This window comes from Adiantum capillus-veneris, chromosome 8, assembly GCF_014529385.1.
Source record: "Adiantum capillus-veneris isolate H3 chromosome 8, ASM1452938v2, whole genome shotgun sequence".
Taxonomy (NCBI): Eukaryota; Viridiplantae; Streptophyta; class Polypodiopsida; order Polypodiales; family Pteridaceae; genus Adiantum; species Adiantum capillus-veneris.
The window spans coordinates 118,177,088-118,201,869 of record NC_140938.1 but is presented as its reverse complement, the minus strand read 5'-3'; the positions used below and the strand labels follow the sequence as shown (position 1 = coordinate 118,201,869).

Below are 24,782 nucleotides of genomic sequence, written 5' to 3'. Positions count from 1 at the left end.
AGATCCCGGACTTGACGAAGACATCATCGTCGTCATCGTCATCATTGTCATCGTCCGGCATAGTCATCATCAAGTGAAAGCGCGAACCAGAGGGTACCGATAGTTGCGCGTCGCGACCTAGTGCAGGATTTGGGCAAGAAGCAGGAGGCGGAGTGCAGCAGAGAGGAAGCGCTAGGAATCGAAGCAGAGAGAGAGAAGGCACGATGGTTTTTGTGGCCATCCCACTTTTATTATAAGTGACTTTTAAAAATGTTTCCAGGTTCACATTTGTCCAGGTTCAATGTGTACAAAGTATAAAAATGTACAATAAGAGGTCATTTAGGGCCTTTAACCCAACCACCTCCCACTGAAAGGCATAAATGACGCCTTTAAGTTAACAAACTCCCACCAGTTGTATGCAATGCTCGTGTTGAGCATTACCAAGACTCTTAGTGAGAACATCTGCAGGGTTATCCTTTGTATGGATCTTAGTCGAGGTGACTAGACCATCCTCCAATACTAGACGTATGAAGTAGTACCGCACATCTATGTGTTTGGTACACGCATGAAACTGGCATTTTTGGCTAAGTAGACAGCACTCTTGGCTATCACAACCCAATGCGAATGTATGAGCAGGCATGCCAAGTTCTTTTGCAAGTCTGCCCAACCAAATGGCCTCCTTTGAAGCCTCTGTGGTTGAAATGTATTCGGCCTCAGTAGTACTCAATGCCACAATTTTCTGCAACCTAGAACACCAAGAGACTGCACCACCGGCAATAGCAAATACATATCCACTGGTAGATTTCCTGGTATCCATGTCACCTGCCATGTCTGCATCACAATATCCCTACAACTTTAAGTCACTTTTGCCATAACAAATACACTTTGATTGTGTACCTTTCAAATATCTCAGAATGCATTTGACAGCTTCCCGATGCGCTTTGCCAAGATTCAACATGTATCGACTAACAACTTCCACAGCATAAGCAATGCCGGGACGAGTGGCAACAATAGAATATATAAGAGAACCACAAGCAGAACCACAAGCTGATGCATCAGGGATTCCCTTCATTGCTTTCAATGCCACCTCATCCTTTGGGCAATCTGCTTTGCTAAGCTTAGTGTATGGAGGTAAAGGTACTCCAAGATGCTTAGCATCAGTCATATTAAATCTATCAAGTACTTTTGCAATGTACCTTTCTTGAGATAAAACAGAAATTTCAGCTTTCTATCTCTTTTAATACGCATGCCCAAAATATGCTCTGCATCACCCAAATCCTTCATAGCAAATGCTGAATTTAGCTTACGTTTCAGAGCATCCAGACTAGTCTTATGTTTCCCAGCAAGCAACATGTCATCAACATAAAAAACAAGTATGATGGGAATACCATCTTCATCCCTTTTCGTATACAAACAATGATCTGCATGGCTGCGTTTAAAGCCTTGAGACAGCATAAAAGTGTCAAACTTCTTATACCACTGCCGTGATGATTGTCTCAAACCATATAGAGCCCTTTTCAGTTTGCATGCTATTTCCTCATGTGTAGGAACTACAATACCCTCAGGTTGTTTCATGTATATGTCCTCTTCAATGTCACCATGCAAAAATGTTGTGTTTACATCCATTTGATTCAATTCCAAGTCAAGCAACGCAACGAGAGCAAAAAGGACACATAAAGTTGTAAGCTTTACACAGAAAAAATGCAACACAGATCAAAACCCCAATATTGGGAAAGATTTCTTGAAAATCAATTTCTTCTTTCTGTGCATATCCTTTTGCAACCAATCTTGCCTTGTACTCGGGTTTTTCATCCACAATCTTAATCTTGTACACCCATTTGATAAGAAGAGCCTTTCTCCCTTTAGGCAATGACACAAGATCCCCAATATCATTTGCATACAAGGATTTCATTTCCTCTTGCATTGCAAGCTCCCACTTACTGCTTGACTCACATGATTTGGTCTCTTTATATGTAAGAGGTTCACCCTCATCTGTCAACGTTACATGATCCAAAGAGGGAATAAATCTCTGCGGTTGCCTTCTTAAACGAGTTGACCTGTGTACCCAATGATCTACATTCTCAGGCAAAGGTTCTACATCATAAGGCAACTCATTTTCAGCTCTATCATGCTGCTGAAAATCATTTTCAGCCAATTCAGGTGGTTGTCCATCCTCCTTAGGAGCATCAATATCATGTCCTACCTCTTCTGGCTCTGTCACAAAGTGATGACGTGGCGGATAGCAAAATCCCTAAAATTCCTGCAAACCCTAATTTCTGCCAAAAACCCTAATTTCCGAAAATCGCGGAGGCTTCAAAAAAAAAATTTGGGAAAAATGATGAGCAACGCGAATTTTGAAAAAAAAGAGAAAAAGACTCTCTAAGAAAGAGAGAGAACTGATGCTTTTTATTTTAAAAGCTTTTGGGGCTCTGCTTTTGGGCATCCCTTGTAACCTTTGAATTAGTGGTGAGGGCCTCACTTCTGAGAGCATCTGGACGCAGAGTCTGAGAGTGAAACCCTAACCGCTCTCTTGTACTTTAATGATTGATTAATACAAAAAGAAATACCGAAAGGGGCGCCAGTCTTTGGGGCCAATATCTCTAGGCACGGAACTCCGCTGGGCCAGTGCAAATTTATTGTGATCTGTGAATTGTTTTGAAGTGGTTATTTGGTGTTGTCGCGGTTGATTCTTGACTTGGAGTGTCCAAGTCTGTTACAGTGGTATCAGAGCACGGCTGATTTCTCTTCTACTGGAAATCCGATCCCCGAATTTTTTTTTCCGCGGCACCTATGGCTTCAGGCAATGATCAGTCGACTCCCTCTGCATCTGGAGATGTGGGCTGGGATCACAACGAAGATTCAGACAAAGAGTATGGCCCGCCTCGGCCTACTCAGGCGAAGCAAAGAGAGATGGAGCGTCGTCAATTGATTGGCGATGCAACAAAGATGATGCTCAATTTTGCCAAGGACCCAAAGATGGCAAAATATATGAACCAGACCTCTTTGGAAGAGGTACAGATGGAGTGGCAGAGACCTACAACACCACTCCCGAAACCCGCTCTCAAGAAACCTTCTGCCTCCAAGAAATATACGGAGAAGGAACTGGAGAACGTGGTTGATGCACGGATTGCTCAGGTTTTTTTGACGCGCAAAAGAAAGCCAAAAAGCACGGCAAAAAGCAGAAGAAAAGCACTGACTTTCCAGGTTATTTGGGTCGTCAGTCGACTTTTGACAAGGCAAAGAAACAGAAGAAGCGTGTTGGATTTGAAGGAGTACCCAGTTCTTCTTCTTCTTCTTCTTCTTCTTCTGACAGTTCTTCTAGCTCTTCAGACTCGAGCGAAGAAGACAGAAAAAGCGAAAAGCGAAGCAAGAAACAAAGCTTCGGAAAGGGCAAGAAAAAGGCAAAGAAGGCTACATCTCGCCCAGAGACTGACAGTTCTACTGAGGACTCGTGTACAGACAGCTCAGATTCCGATGACGGAAACTTTTATGCGAACAAGAAGAATTTTTACAAAGCTAACCAGTATGACTTTCTTGAAAATAAAAGCAAGAAAGTCCGAGAGTTTAAGGAAGGTGGCCACTCGATCAAGTTTGATACTTTTTCAGGATACTCAGGTGCTTCGAAGGCTTTGTCTTTTATACAACAGTTTGACATCGCTTTCGCGGGAGGACGCTATTCAGAGCACTCCAAGATTCGGAGAGCTGCCTCTTACTTTAAGAGGAATGCTCGTACTTGGTGGTCCACGCTTCTTTTAAACAAGACTGCGCCAATTAAATGGCTGAAATTTAAGAAGCTTTTTATTTCTTCTTGGTTGACGCAAGAATATGAACGAGATGCACGAGCTGCTTGGAACCATCTTCGGATGACCAAGAAAGATACAATCAATGCTTATTGTGAAAGATTCTGGAGCTCTTTTCTACCCACCTCTTCATTCAAGAAGATCTCGTTCAGAGAACAGATTGAGCGGTTTACCTTGGGTCTACCTACAGAGATCCGAGATCACTGCTTGGAACAGAAGTCAGCTTCTATTCAAGAGTTGATGAGTCATGGGAAGCGGGGCTTTGCCATTCACTCTGGCAATCTGACCTACCCCACAGATGAGGCCATGACACAACGAGCCGAACAGATTTATGGAAATGAAAGTAGAAAGAAAAAGAGCAACCCAGAGAAAAAAAGGATGCACGACCCAAGCTTACTCCTGAGGAGAGAGCTCGCTTCATCAGAGAGGGGAAGTGCTTTGGATGCGGGGAACATGGACATATCTGCGCGAAGTTTCCTAAAAAGGCACAGAAAGAACAGAATGATAAAGACGACGACAGGTCTGAGAGTTCGAGAGCAGCTGAGGAATGTGGCAGGAAAGGCAGATAGAAAAGCAGAACTGGTACCACATGTCGCTGGACCTGTACCGAATCTAATGAATGAAAGTACAAACTTTGCCGCTTTTGGGGCAAAGTGAAGGATCAAGAAGCTCTTTTGAAGGAGCAAAGGCAAACTTCTTTTCACTTGGAATTGGCGGCTCGATTTGAAATTACTCCCGACAGACTGACGCCACAGGAAGAGGTAGTTCGACTCGCACCCGGATGGGATGTTGCCATTACACCGAGCATTGGCAAACTTTGTTTGTAATGACAAGGGTGTTCAGGGCATGCGAGTGACGTTCTACTCAGAATCCCTTGGTACCACAAGAACTACGCCATGGTTGACTATCGGGCCGAGAAAGCGACTTTGATAAATGAAGGGCTTAGAGATTGTACTTGATGAACTTCAGTTTCTTACTCATTCTTTTGGAAGAGAACTGAACGATGGATAAAGGTTGAATATGTTTTGACCTGATCAAAAGAACACCAAGATTTTTCTCCACACTCATGTCGATTGCTTTTCAGAGGGCCTGAAGATCAAACCATTGATCTGATACCTGGAAGCACGTCACCGAATCGGCCACCTTACCGTGTGAGCCGAGTACAGAATGAAAAGATTATGAACCCAATGAAAGACCTCTTGGAAAAGGGTCTTGTCCAGCCTAGTACTTCACCATATTGCTCTCCAGTGTTGTTGGTTTTGAAGAAAGACAGATCTTGGAGAATGTGCATCGATTATAGCACTCTCAACGAAATCACCATCAAGAACAGATTTCCGATTCCTAGGATCGATGATATACTCGACAGGTTACAGGGATCCTCGTGCTTTAGCAGGATTGACTTGAAGAGTGGATATCATCAGATCAGGATAGTGCTGAGAGACGTCTACAAGACAGCTTTTCGGACGACTTTTGGGTTATTTGAGTTTTTGGTAAGCCTTTTGGCTTAACCAATGCTCTTGCGACATTTAACCGGATGATGGACAAGATTTTTCGAGAGTACAGGCTATATTTGTTGGCACTTTCTTTGACGACATCATTGTTTTCTCCAAGAATGAGGCAGAACACAAAGGTCATCTGCTTCAAGTCTTTCAGGCATTACGAGATCACACATTAGTGATTAATGCAAAAAAAAAGTGAATTTTTCCTACCAAAGATACACTTTTTGGGACACAGTGTTTCAGCAACAGGAGTGCAAATGGACCCGGCCAAGATAGAGACTATCCGTGATTGGCCCGATTTGAGGAATGTCCATGAAGTTAGAAGCTTCTTGGGACTGTGTTCGTACTACAGGCAGTTCATACGAAAGTTTGCAAAGGTTGCTTCCCCTTTGCATACCTTGACACAGAAAGGAGTACCTTTTTCGTGGGGACCCACAGAGGTGACTGCCTTTCGGACATTGAAAGAGAAATTGACTACGGGACCTATTTTGACTTTGCCGGACTTGCAGAAGTCATTTGAAGTATATTGTGATGCTTGTGGTCGTAGTCTGGGTGCGGTCTTGATGCAAGAAGGCCATGTCATAGCTTACGAGAGCCGTTTGTTCTCTAGGCCGGAGATGACAGCACAGATCTATGAGAAGGAGCTTTTGGCGGTTATCCATGCTCTTACTCAGTGGCGGCACTACCTACTCGGAGCGGATTTTATTGTCTTTACAGACCATCAGAGTTTGCGCTACTTCTTGTCACAAAAGTAGTTTTCGGAAAAGCAGATGCGGTGGGCGAACATCTTGTCACAATTCCACTTCCAGATTGTCCATGTGCATGGACAGAAGAATGTGGTGGCAGATGCTTTGTCTCGGAAACCGTTGGTTCTGGCTGTTTCCGCGATACATCATAGGAGCTTCGAGGATATGGTCGATCAGTATACCACAATTACAGATTTTGCAGATATTTTCACATGGATACGGGATGGGGAGACAGTAGCTGGATACTCCCTTCGGGAAGGCTACTTGATGAAAAGACTATGTTGTGCGTTACACAGCCGTTGAGGGATAAGGTTATGACTAAATGCCACTGTCCACCTTTTACGAGTCACCGCGGCATTGCTACCACCATGAAGGGGGTAGAGAGATACTTCTTTGGGCCGAGACTCAAAAAGGATGTGGAAAAGTTTGTGCGCAGTTGCTTGGTATGCCAGAAGGTCGAGTTTGACAGGCATAAGGCACACGGATTGTTACAGCCTTTACCCATACCCACCCACCCCTGGGAAAGTATTGCAATGGATTTCATTTTTGATCTCCCAAGAACACAGAATGATCACGATGATTTTCCAATTACATGACACGTTTGAGACGATTGTCTCCGATAGAGACCCCAAATTTATGAGTTTGTTTTGGAAGGCAATTTGGGAGAACATCGGCACGCGGTTGCAGTTCTCGTCATCGTTCCACTTGCAGACTGACGGGCAATTTGAGATTGCCAATTCAGTGATTTTAGATTTATTGAAGTCTTGTATCTCGGATCAGAAGACTCAATGGGAAAAGAACTTATCTTTGGTGGAATTTGCCTACAATAACACGATACACTCTTCGACGGGGAAGACGCCATGTGAGATTGTTGAAAGTGCTGCGAAGGTTCCATCCTTCCTGAGCACGAAAGATTAGATATTTGAAGCGGATGAATATTCGCAAGATTTGGATACGGCTTTTGCCAAGGTTCGCGAGACTTTGCAGGAGTCTCAAGAACGACAGAAAAAGGAAGCGGATCGCCATCGTTGCGACTTGAAATTGAAGGAGGATGATTGGGTGCTCGTACGTTTTGAGAAGGCACACCTATGAAAGAAAAAGGGAAAGGAGAGGCTTTTTTCAAAGCTTAGTATGCGATACTACGGACCTTTCCAGATCACTGACAAGATAAATGATGTCTCCTTCCGATTGAAACTGCCAGATACTTAGAGGATTCACAATGCATTGCATGTGAGTCTCTTGAAACCTGTTAAGGGTGATGTGCCTGATGATGGGGAGCCTGATGAGCAACCCGAAGTGGAAGAAAACGAGGAGATCCTTGTTCCTGAACAGATTTTGGCACATAACGATACGAAGAAAGGTAAAGTCCGAAGGCGGTTCTTGGTTTAGTTCAAGAACTTTCCTGCATTTGATGCGAAGTGGATGGAGGAGGAGGACCTAGCAAATACTCCTCGGATTGTGAAACTTTACCTCGATGTTTTGGTTTAGCATAGTCTACTCCAAACGGAACCCAGAAACTCAGCTTGTTTGGCCGAAGATCTGGTGCAGTGGGATGCACAAGAGGGGAGTTACTCCGCTCCTTTGTCAACAGATGCCTCGATTTTGATACTAAAGTCACTGATGTCTCTTTGAGCTTCAGGGATACTGAGAGCTGACAGTATTCTGCTGGATGACTTTATGAAATGGAATTCCTAATAATGATACTGATTTGTTCTTGACTTCTTGTGAGTGCAGGAACTGATAGCCGAAATGACTGCAGCATTTTGGTCTGATTGATCTCGAATAGACATGGTTGCAATAGGGGTTAGTCAATCGGACATCGATGAGGTCCTGATTGGACCTAGATGTGATTGCTAGCTACATTGCCGATAAATCATGGTCTAAGATCCGAATGAATGTTGAATGTCATGTGATGTCCTGTGATGTCTGGTGATGTCCTGTGATGTCCTGTGATGTGACTGTCGATTTTGTACATGTGCTAGATGTGTGTTCCTAGTACATAGGTACTAACAGTCAGTGTCTGCTAAGACGGTTTATGGCTTTTGTCGGTTTTGCAGGCGTAATCGCGGTCGATTACAATGCTTTCAAGAGGGGGGTATGTCACAAAGTGATGACGTGGCGGATAGCAGAAACCCTAATTTTTGCCAAAAACCCTAAAATTCCTGCAAACCCTAATTTCTGCCAAAAACCCTAATTTTCGAAAATCGCGGAGGCTTTTTTTTTTTTTATTTGGGAAAATGATGAGCGACGCGAATTTTGCTTTTTTTTATTAAAAAAAAAAAGAGAAAAAGACTCTCTAACAGAGGGAGAGAGAACTGATGCTTTTTATTTTAAAAGCTTTTGGGGCTCTGCTTTTGGGCATCCCTTGTAACCTTTAAATTAGTGGTGAGGGCCTCACTTCTGAGAGCATCTGGATGCAGAGTCTGAGAGTGAAACCCTAACCGCTCTCTTGTACTTTGATGATTGATTAATACAAAAAGAAATACCGAAAGGGGCGCCAGTCTTTGGGGCCAAATATCTCTAGGCACGGAACTCCGCCGGGCCAGTGCAAATCTATTGTGATCTGTGAATTGTTTTGAAGTGGTTGTTTCGTGCTGTCGCGGTTGATTCTTGACTTGGAGTGTCCAAGTCTGTGACAAGCTCAAGGTTAACCGGCTGAATATCAATTTCAGCTTGCGGTAATGCATGATGAGGCTCTTTTTCAACATCAATGGGTGGTACGGAAGGCTGAAATCTGACTGTTTTCTTGTCAACATTAGATTTTGTAGCATTCTTAAGCAATTTTGCCTCATTAAACACTACATCTCGGCTGGGTACTACCTTTCTAAACTGTGGTAACCACACTCTATAGCCCATTTCACCTTCTTCTCCAAAACTTAGAAAGACTCCTTTAATGGACTTCATATCAAGCTTTGTTCTCAAGTCATTGCGTGCATGAACGAAAGCTTCGAAGCCAAATACTCTCAAATGATCATAAGAGGCAGGTTTGCCAGACCAAACGTCCTCTAGAATGTCATTTTTCAGCGTACTATTAGGAGAGCGATTGCAAATATGAACTGCAGTTATCAATGCCTCCCCCCAAAACTCTTGGGAAAGATTAGCAGTGGACAACATGCAACGCACTCTCTCACATAAAGTACGATTATACCTCTCAGCCACATCATTAGAAGACGGATTGTAAGGGGTTGTTAGCTCCCTTTTGATCCCATTTTCATCACAAAAACGCTGAAATTCAGCAGATACATATTCTCCTCCATTGTCCGAACTAAGACATTTAAGCTTAGCACTCTTTTGAGTAGTGACAAAAGCATGAAACTTCTTAAAAGCATTAAAAGTCTCACTCTTATTTTTCAACAAATGCACCCATCATTTCCTAGTACAATCATCAATGAATGTAACAAATACAATGCACCACCAAAAGACTTAACAGGCATAGTGCATACATCGAAGTGAATAAGATCAAGAGGATTAGCTTTGCGAGAGACACCAGAGTAATAAGAAGATTTCTTTTGCTTTCCAAAAAGACAATCGTTACAAAAATCCAAGTTTTTTCTTTTTACATCAACCCTCTTCAAAGAGGAAAGCACATCAATACCCTTTTGGCTCATATGGCCAAGTCTCTTATGCCACAATTCCGTATGTGAAGCAACTTCAACAACAGCAAGAAACTTGCAAGGCAAAGCTTTGCATCGAAGATGGTACAAAGTACCTCTTTTAGACCCTTTTGCAACAAGCATAGAGCCCTTAAGCAACTTCCAAGAACCCCCAACAAAGATGGTAGTAAAATCAAGTGCATCTAGCTGGCCAACTGCTAGCAAACTTTACTCGATGTCTGATACAAACCTGACATCATTCAATACAAGCTCTTGATCATTGTTAAGAGCCAAACGCATGGTACCTATTCTCTGAATATTGCAAGCAAAATTATCACCAAGGTACACCTTGCCATAATTGCCTGCAGCATATGTAGCAAAACACTCCAAAGATGGAGTCACATGGAAAGACACACCAGAATCTACTATCCAAGACTAGGATAGGCCATCATTAGCACTTAGCAATGCATCAATGACATCTTTCTTCGAGATAAACATGTCTTCTGCATTAGCTATCACCAAATCTGAGGGGCATGAAGCCACAACCAAAATTTCCTCAACGTCTAACAACTCCTCAATGACCACACTAGAGGACACATTTGCATTCTCAGTATCCCTAGAAGAATCACCTGCTGATTTTTTCCCTTTCTTATCATCTTTCTTTTTCTTCTCTTGCACTTCCTTCTTCTTATCTTGCTCTTTCTTGAAATACCTGCACAATCGGGTTTCTTGTGACCCTTTCTACCACATTGATAACAAGTGACATCCTTATCCTTTCTCTTGCTCTTACTTCTGTTTTGAGTCTTGTTGCCCGCATCACGCTTTTGATTTCTACCTCTTGCAATGTAGGTAGAACTGCCACCTTCCCCATTAGACTTGCGTCTAATCTCTTCATTGAGAATAGACCCTCTCACACCGTCATACGTGAGGGTGGGACTGTTGCTCAAGGAGACAACCAATGTTTCTGAAGTATCTGGCAATGTCATAAGCAAGAAAATAGCTTTCAGCTTATCACCGAATTGCTCATTGTCCTGCAACTGACTCAACACACCTGTAAAAGCACTCAAGTGCTCAGATCAGAAGCTGACTTCGAGTCATCAAGCTGCATATTCACCAACTTTCGCATCAAATGCACCTGGTTCACAAGCGTGGTGTTCTCATAATCGGCCTTTAGCTTTTGCCATAATGCATGTGCTAGATGTGAGTTCCTAGTACGTATAAGCAGAGTCCAAACGCTTGATGTCCGTCAAAATGTCATCATTGATAGCCATTTTTATGTAGGCCATAGCCTTCTTATTCAACCTAGTCGACTCTTCGTCAGACAAACCTGGCGGCTTATTCTCTTCCAATGCATCTTCACAATCCTTTAAGGAAAGGATATCTTGCATGCGTTCTTGCCAAAGATCGAAACCTTGACCATCGAACCATTTTATTTCCATCAAACTTTTAGTGTCAGATGCGGAAGAGGAAGAAGCCATGTTAACTCAACCACAAGTGTGTATACAAGAGAGATGCAGTAGGCTGAAAATTTCAGCAAATAGTAGCAACCACAAGACTTTGCATACAAAGAGCCACAGTTTCTATACATGAAACAGTCCAAATCTGAATTTTCAGCTAAAATGTGCAATTTCAAGCACCTGTACTCAGCTTTTCACTCAATTTGTCGCGACAAACATCGATACATGTGATCCCACAACTTTGGTACACCTGTGTATTGCTGTTTTGACCTGTAATAACTTGGAAATCACCTGTTTTGACCTAAAGACAGCTTGTTTTGGGCTGTTTTGGCAATTTTGGTGACCTTTTCAACCCCGGAAGTAAGGGGCTTCGCGATGGAAGCGAAATTGATTGCGGGAGAGCAATTTTAACTCGCTATCTAGCAAACTGCGCAGGGCTGTTTTGAAACCCTAGAGCTCTGATACCATTTGAAAGCGCAAAGCAGAGGGTACCGATAGGTGCGCGTCGCGATGTAGTACAGGATTGGGGCAAGAAGCAGGAGGCGGAGTGCAGTAGAGAGGAAGCACTAGGGATCGAAGTAGAGAGAGAGAGAGAGAGAGAGAGAGAGAGAAGGCACGCCCGTTTTTGGGAAAACCCACAATAATGGTTTTTATGGCCATCCCAATTTTATTATAAGTGACTTTAAAAAATGTGTCCAAGTTCAATGTGAACCTGGACAAAGTATAAAAATGCACAATAAGAGGTCATTTAGGGCCTTTAACCCAACATCAAGTACCACAGCATCAGCATCTCAACATTTAGTCATCGTATCAGAATTGCAAGAATAAAGAAAGTACTTGCTCTGGCAACAGGATAAGGGGTCCCTTGAGGGTTGGGAACCGACATCCCTATGTCGTCTCTTCTCTCTCTCTTGTCTCTCTCTTTCTTTCAATTCAGTTCAGTTCTTTCAAGTGAAGTAAAGTGTCCCTTGTGTTTGTGTGCAGAGTACTAGATCCGAGCAAATCCTTATTCTCTTCCGCTGCACCTAAAATTGGTATCAGAGCCCTGTGTGCATTGCACTTGACATTGGTATCAGAGCTCTGTGTGTGCTTCGGCTTCGCGAACTCAAGGGAACAACCTAAAGAAAAATCAAGAATCCAAGAAGAACCAAGAACCATCACGAACCCAAGTGAACCAAAGAACCCAAAGAACTTTTTTTTCCTGAAGAATCTTTGAGTCCCTATCGTGGACTTAACAGATCCCATCTTCATTGCCATGTCTTTGAAGGAAGATCGACATTGGATACACGAAAACCCAGATCTCGAGTACCAAGATCTCCTAGCCTTGTATGCGGATATGAAAAGAGTTGGAGATAGGATCCCTAACCTCTTTTGCATTCGCATTCACATGTAGCGTGCATCCATTTCCCTCGTCATTGAACCTTTGGAAAGGACTCTGGAACCAAACCTCGGTCCATCAGTACCGGTAATGTTTTCACCACAATCAGTGTTCGGGGAAAAGCTCTTGCTACAGCAGGCAGAGCCAGCACTATCTGGTATAGAGCCCAGGCTGATATTCGGCAATCCTAGTAAGGCTCGACAGTGACCCTTACATTCGCCAACAGTACCCACAGCACCATCAATCCCTGGTTTCAGAGGAATCTGCATTGGTTTGTGCATCCACAGCATCAGAAGTACATATAGAAGTTTAGCAGTTGTGCCTCACTTTTAACAGGGAGGGATGTCACGTGCGCAATTCACTTGCACCACGTAAACACGCTTCTACCATAGTCTAGCATCAATCATAGCCTAGCTTAAGACTGAACCTGGCACTTTGTGAGCCTCTAGCAGGACGTGCATGTCCATGCCGATCATAGTTGCATACCCTCTCTTGCACAAGAACAGTCATTTCATCATGCACGCATTTTACCGCGTGAACCACCTCTTATAAGTTATTTTATTAAAAGTGACTTTTGGAATTCTTTTTTGTAAGTTTGTTGGGAAGCTTGCCCTACCCAGCATATAATTCCTATAAAAGAAACCCATTGGGCACTCAGTAGAGGCAGAAGAAGTAGGGACACACAAAGGGCAGACACCACACCAGACCGGCAAGCAACCTCAGCATCCCCAGCGTTTTCTCAACAGTTCAGCCAGTGTTTTCAGCATCAACAGTTCAGCGTTTTCAACCCACAGCCACGAGCGTTTCAGTTCAGCCCTTAGCTTCGCAAATCCTCCCCATTTCGTAGCAGATCCTTGCCGCATCGACCAAGCCGAACCAAGAACAGCATAGCGTTTTCAGTTGACAGTCAAATCAGCCAGCGTTTTGCATTTTCAGCCAGATTAGCCTAGCGTTTTTGCATTTCAATCCAAGTGCGACTCGACGGTTGCAAATCCAAGCCGCAATGCCGCCACAGTAGTAGATCCATGGCAGAGCATCTAGCATTTGCAATTTTTAGCCTTGATGCCGTCGTCTCGACACCATCGTCATCATCGACATCATCGTCGTCATCGCAATCCCTATCTTGACGACTACACCTTCGTCATCGTCATCGCAGATCCCTATCTTGATGACGACACCTTTGTCATCGTCATCGTCATCGTCATCGTCATCACAGATCTTGGACTTGACGACGACATTATCGTCGTCATCGTCACAGTCGTCATCGTCGTCGTCAACATAGTGGTCGTCAAGTACCAAAGCATCAATACCCATTAGCATCAGCATCTCAGCATTTAGTCATTGTATCAGCATTGTGCAAGAATAAAGAAAGCACTTGCTCTAGCAAAAGAGCAAGGGGGCTCTTGAGGGTTCGGACCCAACATCCCTGTCTCGTCTCTCCTATTACACCCAAATGTCAAGCTTTTGATATTTTTGGGTTACACCCCTCAGCCAGTGCTCAAAAGTTCTTTTTTTATTTCTAACCCCCTTTAGGCCTCTCGCCTAAATCTTCTAGGGGTTCAGTTTCTCTTGTCCTCTGGGGCATCTCTTTCCAGTTGGGCACACCACACGCTCACTGTGTGATAGGGTATGCAGCTACAACCTACCTCATCATGCACGTTCTTCTTAAGGCTCACAAAATGCATGGCTAGATCCTAAGTTATACTAACTAAGATTAATACTCAACTATAGTAGTAAGCCTAAAGACAAAACTAAAACATCTAAAGCAACAGAAAGTGGCTAAGAAGAGGAAAACTAAAGCAAGACTTGTACCAGATTTAATGGGGAGGCCCAAAGACCACAAAGAGTACAAGATCAAAGGCTTGAATCTTTTCTACATGAGAGTCAAGCCCAATTTTATCTCTAAAGAGATGGCAACTCGTCTTCGAGCCAAGCCCAAGAACATGGGACCATAGATGAACTTCAATGCTAGTGGCACAAGGGAATAAAGTCTTCATAACGCCTCTCATCAAGCTTCCCTTGCGATGTCAAGGTTACGTAGGGCCCTGCTACTTGTGCAAAAAAAAGACAGATCTTGGAGAACATGTATAGATTATCGATGTAAGGTGCAGCGGAATGAATGTTGTACTTTTCTCAAGATGAGTGCTCTGTACTGTGCTCAAGGCTCCTTTTGTTCTTAGGGAAGGGAGAGCCTTCCGTTCTTAATGAGAGAATGCAATGATCACTAACAAAGTGAATGGACACTGTGCATGAGAGTGTGTGAAACTGAGATAGAGAGAGAAGAGAATACGACACCAGAGACGTAAAACCCTCCTCCGAAGGCCCCACTCTCGTTGGCGAGAGTGGTCTACTATTGATTGCACAAACTGGTACAAAGTGGATGCATGAGACTGATGCAAGTCTAGGCTATGTCGAGGTCGACGACGGGGGTGACGAGATCGACACTAAAGCTGAAAACTGATGCTACTTTCCTGCTGTCCCAAAAACGCTAATGGGCTGAAATCTGCTGGGATCAAAAACGCTGGTTTGGCTGAATTCTGCTGGCTGAAAACCGCTGTTTGGGGCGGTCAAAACGCTGAAAATCTGCTGCTATGCACTGCTGAAAACGCTAGGGATGTGGGCGATACTGGTTTGCTGAAAGCCGCCAACAAAGGGGTGACTAGGGCAATGAAACTTCTTGATGAAAAACGTTGGATGCAGGGAGGTCTTGGCAATGAGGTTATGGCTGAAAACGCCAGCTGGCTGGGGTCTTCATGGCGAGGATGACTTGATGAAAAACGCTAGGACTGGGGTGTCTTGCTTGGAGGGAAAACGCCACCAAGGGGGGGATCTTGCTGAGAGAGAGAGAGGGGGAACTTGCTACCTGCAGCCTGTGTTCTCCTTCTCTTCTGCCAATTAGTGCTAGCGTAGGTTTGCTTATATACAAACTTACTCAATTTGCCCTACCTACTTTCCAACAAAAGTCACTTAAATTAATAAGTGAAAAATGTCAAAATAAGGGAAAATAGGTTAAATGCACTGGAAAATTCCCCTAAAGGATTCTGATGGATTCTAATGGGAATGCTTATGATCATGATGTGTGCAACCGGAGGATATGCATCTACACTAAGTGCCTGGGCATGCACGGTCTGCGAACAGACTCACAAAAGTGCCAGAACACTTGCTAATCTAGACTCACTGGACTGACGGAACCCTTGTTATGGAGTAGCTTGTCCACGGACACGTAGGGTTGGATGTGTCACGTGACATCCCCTCCTTTTCAAAGTGAGGTACTGGTACCGAACTGTATGGCGTCCAAGGAGATCGCCAATAGCATCCGGAATCCTGGAAGGGACTCTTCGCCAGTACTTGAACTTTGTATGGGTCGTGCAGTACTTGAACTCCGTAAAGGTCTGCAACGCTTGCTTCTTTGGGCCGCGCCAAAAGCGACACAAAGTCTTTTGTGGCTCCTTCAATGCTTCACTTCGTCGAGAGTCATGCTTCTTTCTTCTTCACGAATCTCCATGGCTGAAAATTCCTGAAACCATTTCCAACACAAAAACATGTACATACCTATTCCATGTAAAGTGAGTGGAAAAAATATTGTCTTCCTCAAAGACTGTGCATGCAATGTAGATGAACAAAGAGACGGAGTGCCAAACCGTTCACCACACACATGCAAACAATGAGATCGAATCTTTCTCTTTTGATCTAAAGCAATCAACTGTGGCAATTCACAACGGAAATGCCAATGCTTGGTGCTCATACTTTCTTGTGCTCGTTCTACGAATGTGTCATGCCAAGGAAGAGACATGGAATGTGACTTCCTTACATATATACTTTTCAGCTTTTCATGAACAATCCGCATACATTCGTGCTCATTCATGCGTAAAACGTGCTCAACGTACAATATGTCATGCCTAGGAAAAGGGATCACATAAAGACGTTGACTAAAATACAGGAAACGATCACGAATGAAACACTCGTACAATACGTGCGTACTAATCATGCGAACACATAATTACTTCATGTGAGGGTTCTGTGGACCTAGGCTCGAGAGCCAAGATCGATCCTTCGTGATTGATCAAATCTACACCGAGGTTAGCTTCGCTAGAAAAAGCATCAACTAACTTATCATCCTTGTGAACAATCACGTCATTTTCATGCAAATCATCATGCTTGTGAGAAATCAAATCTTGATCATGCAAATCATCATGCTTGTCATTATCATCCAATCATCATGCTCATCGTTATCATTCAAATCATCATGCGTATCATCATGCAAATTCTGTGTGTCATGCTTTGGAGAAGAAGGGACTGAGAGAGTCTCCTTCTCCTGAATCCGTTCAATCATCGCCTGCACATTAGCAATGAGAGGGAGAATGAACAACTTGCTCTCCACGAACGACAACGGGAGAGTCACTTTTGGCATTAAAAGTAAACGTATTTTCCGCCCAATCAATGAGAGGGTTATGCTCACAAAACCATCGAATGCCCAAAATCATATCACATCTTCAAAGAGGAGAGAGAAAATTTTCTACGGAAAGCAGCTTGTTAAACTGTAAACAACACATCAAGGCACTCCTTCGTGATGAGAGAGTCCATACCAGGAGCGAAGCCAAAGACCTCGAGAGGAGATTTCTGACTAACCTCTAGGCGGGCTCTCTCGACAAGAGAGGGACTGATCACATCATGCATACTGCCTGGGTCAAACAATATGAGAGAACGCTGCCCCGTCATATGACCATAACATTTAATGAGAGACTCATCAATGGGAGAGTCGGGAGAAACTTGGGGCACACTCGTGTTATCATTAATTGCATTGACAGAGTAAGTGGGTTCTGTGGATTCTTTAGATTCATTAAACTCAAGCTTAGGATATGTTCTTTTTATGTGACCCTTAATGTGACAATGAAAACAACGACCTTCCTTAGAATAAGTGCTTTGCTCTTCCGACGTGATGTATCCTCCTAAAATTCCTTGTGCTACCTTTTCATATGGAGTGAGCTTAGGTTTAGCAATTGTGTTAGCCTTACCCTTAGGTTCATTGTGAGAGATCTTTTCTGAGAGACTGTTGGAAAATTGGTTAGAAGAGTTACCGTTCTTACCATTCTTACCGTTCTGAGGGTTCTGAGAAGTCTGAGAGGTACTTGTGGAAGTCTTGTTCTCCTTAGGCTTTCCCTTGTTGTGCTTCATCTCCTGTGCGAGAGCAATCACTACCGCCTTGTTGAGATCGATTAAATCGAGCACCTCGACATCGTACTTGATATACTCGTCCAATCCATAAAGGAATGCCTCCTTGCCAGTTATGTGTTTCTCTAATCGTGTTTTACAGCTACGTACCCAATTACGCAAGTCGGATGACTTGTTGGGAAACTAGGTAAGGCAATTTTGACAAGCATGTATATAAGAAACCCTAGCGCTAGCACGTTCTGGCAGAAGAGGGAGTAGGGACATGTGTCCAACAGTGCACCTTCTCAAGCAAGACCCTCGGCAGTCAACGTAGCGTTTTCAACCATCACCAAGAACCAAACGTTTTCATGCAATTGCAAATCAGCCCAGTGTTTTGCAACTTGCAGATCAACCTGGCGACATGAGAGAGCAGCAGTTCACCTAGCGTTTTTGCATCAAGCACAGATTCAACCCTAGCGTTTTTGGAGCAGCAGGCAACCTAGCGTTTTGCAGTTTATCCGCAATAGGACCAGCAGATAGACCAGCGTTTTCAGTTTTCAGCATAGAGACGCCGCAGAATAGCCCACAAACCTCGTAGATCTCACCTTCCCGCAGCAGATCCTCGCCACACGGTCAGATCCGCCAAAGTTTGCAGATTCAGCCCGAAAAACGCAGATTTCAGCATCTGCGCTTTCAACGTATCGCCGTCACCTTGTCGTCATCACTGTCGTCATCGACATAAGAGTCAGAATTCAGCAGATAAAGATTTGCAGATTTCAGCCATTAGCGTTTTCAGATTTCAGCCCGTCTCGTCATCCTCCTCATCGTCGTCAACATCGTCGGCAAGTCCATTGCATTGCAAAGATTTGTGCAATCAATAGAAGACCTCTCTCGCCATAGAGATTGGGGCCCTCAGAGGAGGGTTTGACAACATTCTGGTGTCGTACTCTTCTCTCTCTATCTCTGAGTCTCAGCACCTTCATTCACAGTGTTTGCCACTTTGTTTGTGATCATTTGCACTCTCTCACTAAAGGAACGGAAGGCTCTCCCTTCCTAAGTAAGAGGAACCCTTGAGCACAATTCGGAGCACTCATCTTGAGCAAAGTTCACCTTTCACTTCCGCTGCACCTTACATTGGTATCAGAGCTTTGGCAGTGTTCTGTATCACTCAAGGAAAGAACCACAAGAGTTTTTTTTGCTTGTTGAAGTCGCGCGTAACCGAAGTCCTCTTGGGCGTGTCGATTCCTAATCGTGTTTTTGAAGAGTGACAGGAATCCCAAGAAAGAAGGGCTTGTCCAACCTCCCCTTGTTTCTCTTTTCGCTCATTAAGAGTGGACCGTGCACTTAGCGGCCAGCCAATCGACATGAGGTGGGAAAAAGCAACCTTGGTGTGAGTGCAAGGCCGCCAAGGGGTGCTCAAGAACCTCAAGACTCCAGAACCTCAACTCAAGAACCCAAGACCCACAAGAACCCAAGTTCCTCGCGAACTTAAGAACCCAAGACTTCAGCCTCAGCATTACCAATTCATTCTCAGCCTCTCCTTGGCATCAATGTTTCAGCCTACACACCCTCAACCCCTGCATTTTCAGCATTATCACCAACCGCCCTTGCGTTTTCACATCCCAACAACTCCACACCATCGGTACCCAACCTTCTAGCGCATGATTCCAACGGCATCTCAGCATCCACATCATTGTACCAACATTTGTGCAATCTAAAGCAAATACCACTCTAGCAATAGAGTGGGGGCCCTTGCAAGGGGGCTTGGCCCTCGAGACCCCATCTCATGTTCGCCTGCTCTCTCTTTCTCTCTGACTCACAAAACCTTCACTCACAGTTCCATTCTCTCTTCTCTCTATCCATTGCACATCTCTAAGTTAAAAAGAATCCTTGTGTATGTCCAAAGCACTCATCCTCAGCCATCGCCGTTAACACTTCCAATGCACCTAACACACTTGTGCTCCTACTACAGGAGAGTCATCAAACAGTTTACAGAGATTGCTTTGCCGTGGCATAACTTGACTCAAAAAGGGGTACCATTCACTCGGAGACCTCCACACATTGCAACATTTGAGCAACTCAAGCAAAAGTTAACTACGGGGCTGCCCTTGATTATACCAAAACTTGCATGAATCTTTTGAGGTATACTATGATGCTTGTGGAAGTAGCTTTGGCACAATCTAATTGCAAGAGGACCAGGCAATAGCTTATGAGAGTTGAATGTTGTCAAAGACAAAGAAGGTTGCAAAGATGTATGTAAAGAAACTCTTAGCATTGATACATGCTTTGAGTCAATCGAAGAATTACTTGCTCACTATGGATCTTACAATTTACACGTATCATCTAAGTTTGAAGTACCTCTTGTCCAAAACTAAGTTGTCCCAAAAGCAAATGAGACGGATGCACATCCTGTCTCGATCATCTCAGCTTATATTAATGGGCTCCTATGGAAAGGAAAAGTTTGAATATTTTGGCCCATAAGACATTACGTTCGTCTTTTGTTCGACAAGCCACAAACTTCGGCTTCTCTATTTACTATATATACATTTTGAAGGTCTCTAAAGTGTTGGCAACCTTCATGTAAGAGATTATGTACAAATCACATCATACAAATACCCATGGTGCTTTCTAACTAATCAACAAGCGAAAATCGTTATTCGTGCAAAAACCCATTTGGACCATGCAAATTTATACATAATATCACACTAAGGTCACAAGGGCTGTGTTTCCAACTACGGCCCACTACTTTCAGTACAGCATTTTTTTAATGTAAAATGCAAGGGTTGGGTGAGAGGAAATGAAATCGTTTGGTCGTGTTTGCCAACGCACCAACATGCCCACCTCGCATGCTAAATATCTCTGGATTTGAGATCTGAGCTTGAATACTATAGCCCAATAATACCACATTATGCATTTGACAGTATCGCTTTCTCCATACTATGGTACTCCATTCACTACAAGAAAAAATTATTAAAAGAACCTTTCTGCGCCATCATCAAGCTTCCAAAATCAAAAATTCCCAAAATATCTTTCATCAGGTATCCTGTTGCTAAGAGGATCAACTACCTACAAAATCTCCTCATGAACCAATTAAGGGCAGTTGTTTTCCCCACCCCTAACCTGAGAGCATTTTCAGGCCCCACTAGATCTTTGCAAATGTGCACAAGAGTTCTACCATGTAAATGAAGTTCACAACAGAGAAAATTGTTAATCCTTCACAACCTCAATGATTCAAACTTTGCCAATAAGAGGCTATCCATCGTCATGAAATAATCGCATGGTATCCATCTATTCCATTCCTTCACTGTCTTTGATGTGAAGCCAGATCAGAAAAGTTTTTAAAAATGAAAATCTGCTCAATGAAATTGCTAAATCAAAGAGCCCTCTATTTAAAACACGATCAGTGTAAAAACACATCTCTCACTTTGCACATCTAAACAGGAACCCTGCGTGAAAAATTAAAGGTAAAAATCCTATTAAGTGAATCCCCTGCTGTGTTTACATGAGCTGTACATACCTTTTTCAATGATGCCATGATGCTCCTCCCTGGGCTCATTGACTGATTCTCCAGTACCTTCCAATTTTTTGGTCTTCTGAGACAAATCACCTTTCCGAGCACGCTTTCTATCAATATCAACTAGCACATTTGCTGAGGATGTAGCATTTTCACAGTCTTTGTCTTTTACAAGGCTCTTAGAGACCCTGCCTTTTCCTAGATCAGAACCATCAAAGGCTGAAATGTAAACCCCTGTGTACTCTGTCGAATTGGTATCCACAAATCCCTCTGATTTAAAATCCTTACAAGTGTCAGCTAGCATAGAAATTTGAGCGCTGCTATCGATAGGGTTTGAATCTGCACGCTCCAAGCCCCTGCTATTGCTCACAACAGAGGTTGCCCTGCTTTTTCCTTTGCTATTCCGGGGCTCACTTTCTCCTCTAGATTCCTTCCTGTTTGATAAAGCATCTGAACTCCTCTCTGTAACGCCTAAGAGAGCTAGGGTTGCAGCTTCATCTGTCCCACCGCCTCCATCCCATCGATCCATCACAGATGCAGCATCGCCCACTACAGTGATGCTTTCCTTTCTCCTCTTTACAACCGAGCTTTGCTGAGAGTCTCGGTCCACATTGTCCATATCTGGCTGCTTCAGCACAGAGGGTCCCTCTACGTTGGGAGGTAAGGGTTCCATTGTCCAAGGAGATGAGGAACTAGGATTAGGGTTAGGGTTGGGTCCATGTCTAAGGTTTTGCTCAGCATCAGAGTCGCCAGAGTCGTCACCTTTTTGTTGTTTGTGCCGGTGCGAGCGATGGCGTGATCCCCGATTCTTGCGACCAGATGCCATGAAGACCGACCTGAATTACGCAACTCCCATGCCAAGCTTCAAAACTTGCAGCAGAGGAATGACGAGCAAAAGGGCGATGCCGGTGAGTGCTCAGAATTGCTTATTGGCGTTGCAGATGGTCCAGGGGGGAAGAAGGGACTAGCCAGGAGAGGGAGAGACCCTTTCACATTAGGCTCAGCGCCGGCGTCTGCATTTTCTCCCCTAAATGTGTGTGGTGTGTCCAATGTGCTGAAGGCGTTTTGGCTATGAAGTATTAGTCTTGAATGCCATGAGGCTTTCTCGTTGAACCCGTCGCATTTCGGTCGGAAAAAGCTTATTCCTCCTCCTAACGTTCTCTCCCCCCTTGTCGTTGTGATGGGATTTGACGCCCTTCTTCCCTTCACATGGTCATCACACCTTCGTAAGAAGGTTGAAGAGTTAAATATTGAGGAAGCTTGCATTAGAAGAGCATGAGACAAAAATGTCTTCAACAAAGAAGGATACTTTTTTTTTCATTTTGCTTCAGAAAAGACATTCCAAAACAGTTAGAACTAGGATTGACAAGTGAGAGACTCAAGTTTGATAGGTCCTTTTCATAGAGCAAGTTGTTGAAAGAGGTGAGAGATTTGGAGTCCTTACTTTTTTAGCCTGTAGAGTTTAAAATAACACTTCATATCATATATGCCTTTGGCCTTGCCCAGTATAGCAAAGCTTGCCACTGCTTCAGTGTCCATCCCTTGTGCTACTTGCCTATATTATCAGTTGGCACAATGCTACAACTTACAACACAACACGAAGAAAGTGGTGGAGCTTTGATTGCAATGTCAATGGAAGGGCAACCTTAAATGTTGTGTATGGCAAGTAGGAAGGGCATACTCTAGGATGCCAATCAAATGCCATTTTTACGCACCCTTCAAGTGCTATCATTGCCCCTCAATGTGAGAGAAGGGTGAGTACAATCCTACAAAATAGAGGGCACCAAAATTGTTGAACCCAAGCAACCCCTTACCATCACATAACCACATGCATGCATCCAACGTAGAGATCCCCCTTACCATGTACCCATACATAAGCATTGTTGTCTTTGCGCCAACCCAACTACGTAGAATGGCAACACTGTCAAACAATCCTATGCATTGCTCTACTCATTAAAAGGTGTGCACTCCATTAGCACAATTCATTGATCACGTGAGCAAAGTAGTGTACTCATAAAATGACACTTTCAACTCATCTAGGAAGGCTCATTGCCACCTAAGTCCCTTCATGAAATATGCAACTTATGGGCGGAATACCTTGCTTATACTCGAGTATGTAAGAATTCAACCTTGAATGGAAATTTCAAATTATTTGCCTTACACCTTACTACTTGTCTAGCTCTTGCACCTTCTCTTTAATTGTATGAACCTTGTCCACATGATGAATGAGGGATTCACAAGGCAAAGCACGATGGTAACTTGGGTGCGCTCATCGTCTTCATGTTCTTTGGGATTCTCCATGTAAATGAATCTAGGTTGCCCTTGATGAATGCTAGTTGTGACAGAATTAAGCTAGTTTCATTAACTGTAGTGGAATTATATTAACAAGAGAGAGATAATTTCATTAAGGAGATTCCTATGAGCAAAAAGAAAGTGCTTGGTTGGAGTCTATAACAAGAAACAACATAACTGGTTAGCTTGGTATGCAAAATAACTTGAAAAAGAAAGAGAGGTTAAGACCGACAACAATTGAGGACCGGTTTACTTGGAGCCGATCCCCCCTCTAAAAGGACTTTGTATTATAACTTCTCCCATTGAGAGAGGCTTGTTTACAATACAATCTTTGTGTTCTTCAAAGCCCAATTGATGCCATGAAGGTTGAAAGCTAAAAATACACTTGGTAGGGCCTCAATGCCAAGACCTCAAACACCTTCAAAGGTGGAGAGAGCTAGCGGGGAGTGAGGAACAAAAAGAACAAGAAGAAGTATTCTTCTCACATTAGTTGTAATAGAAATGGCCTATGAACATTGAGAATACCGGAATTAGGAGAATTGTAGTGAGCATTTTTATGAGACAACTTTGAGAAGATAGAGGGTGAACTTAATTAGCGGTAACAACATAACCATTATACTTAATTAACTTGGCATGAACAATAATTTGTAAGAGAGAGAATTAGAGAACTTTACAACAAAGGACCGGATTCATATGGAGTTGGTCCCCCCTCCAAAAGGCTTTTGTATTATAATATCTCCCATAAAGAGAGACTTGATACAATACAAGCTTTGTGTTCCTTAAGACCTTGATGGTGCAATGAAGATAGAGAGCTTCATGCACCACAATTATGCATGTAACTTAGCTAAATGAAAGCATTAACTTGTCCTTGACCTCAGTCCCAAGACCTCAAACACCTTCAAAGGTGGAGAGAGCTAGCAGGGAATCAGGGTAGGAAAGAGGAAGAAGAAACATTCTTATGAGAAGAAATAGTTCTTCACTTATCATCACTCTTCTTGCTTAGCATAGCATAATAGCATAGTAATGAATATAGAGAAGGTGGCAAGCTTTAGCATTGGAGCATGGCTCTTGGTTGGATTTGCGTACCATAGCCAAGAGTGTTGGTGAAGGCTCTCAACAAGCTTGGAGAAGGAGATGAAGCTCTTGCACTTGGCACTTCACACAATGAGAGAGTGTGTGTGTGTGTGTAAGAGAGAGAGTATACCCCCCAAGATATCCCCAAGTTGCATGGTCGACCCCCTCTTTTTGGCCTTGGTTGAAGCTCATTGGCTCTCTCAAGCCTAGCCAATCACGAGCCTGGGTCATAACTAGCAATTAGGGTAGTCTTTGGACAAGTGTCCTCCTTTCCCCTTTGAGAGAGAGGTCTTGACAAA

The 24,782-nt window shown here is 43.5% G+C and overlaps 1 protein-coding gene across 1 annotated transcript in view; it reads right to left on the bottom strand.

The window, feature by feature from the left end:
* LOC147452837 (uncharacterized) overlaps positions 1-22,136 on the bottom strand; it is a 78,013-nt gene extending 55,877 nt beyond the window's left edge. The window contains exon 1 of the mRNA XM_086518435.1: positions 21,121-22,136. Coding sequence (XP_086374561.1) covers positions 21,121-21,943 — 823 coding nt within the window. The 5' untranslated portion in view covers positions 21,944-22,136. The remainder of the gene's footprint in view (positions 1-21,120) is intronic.
* Between the last annotated feature and the right edge of the window lie 2,646 nt (positions 22,137-24,782).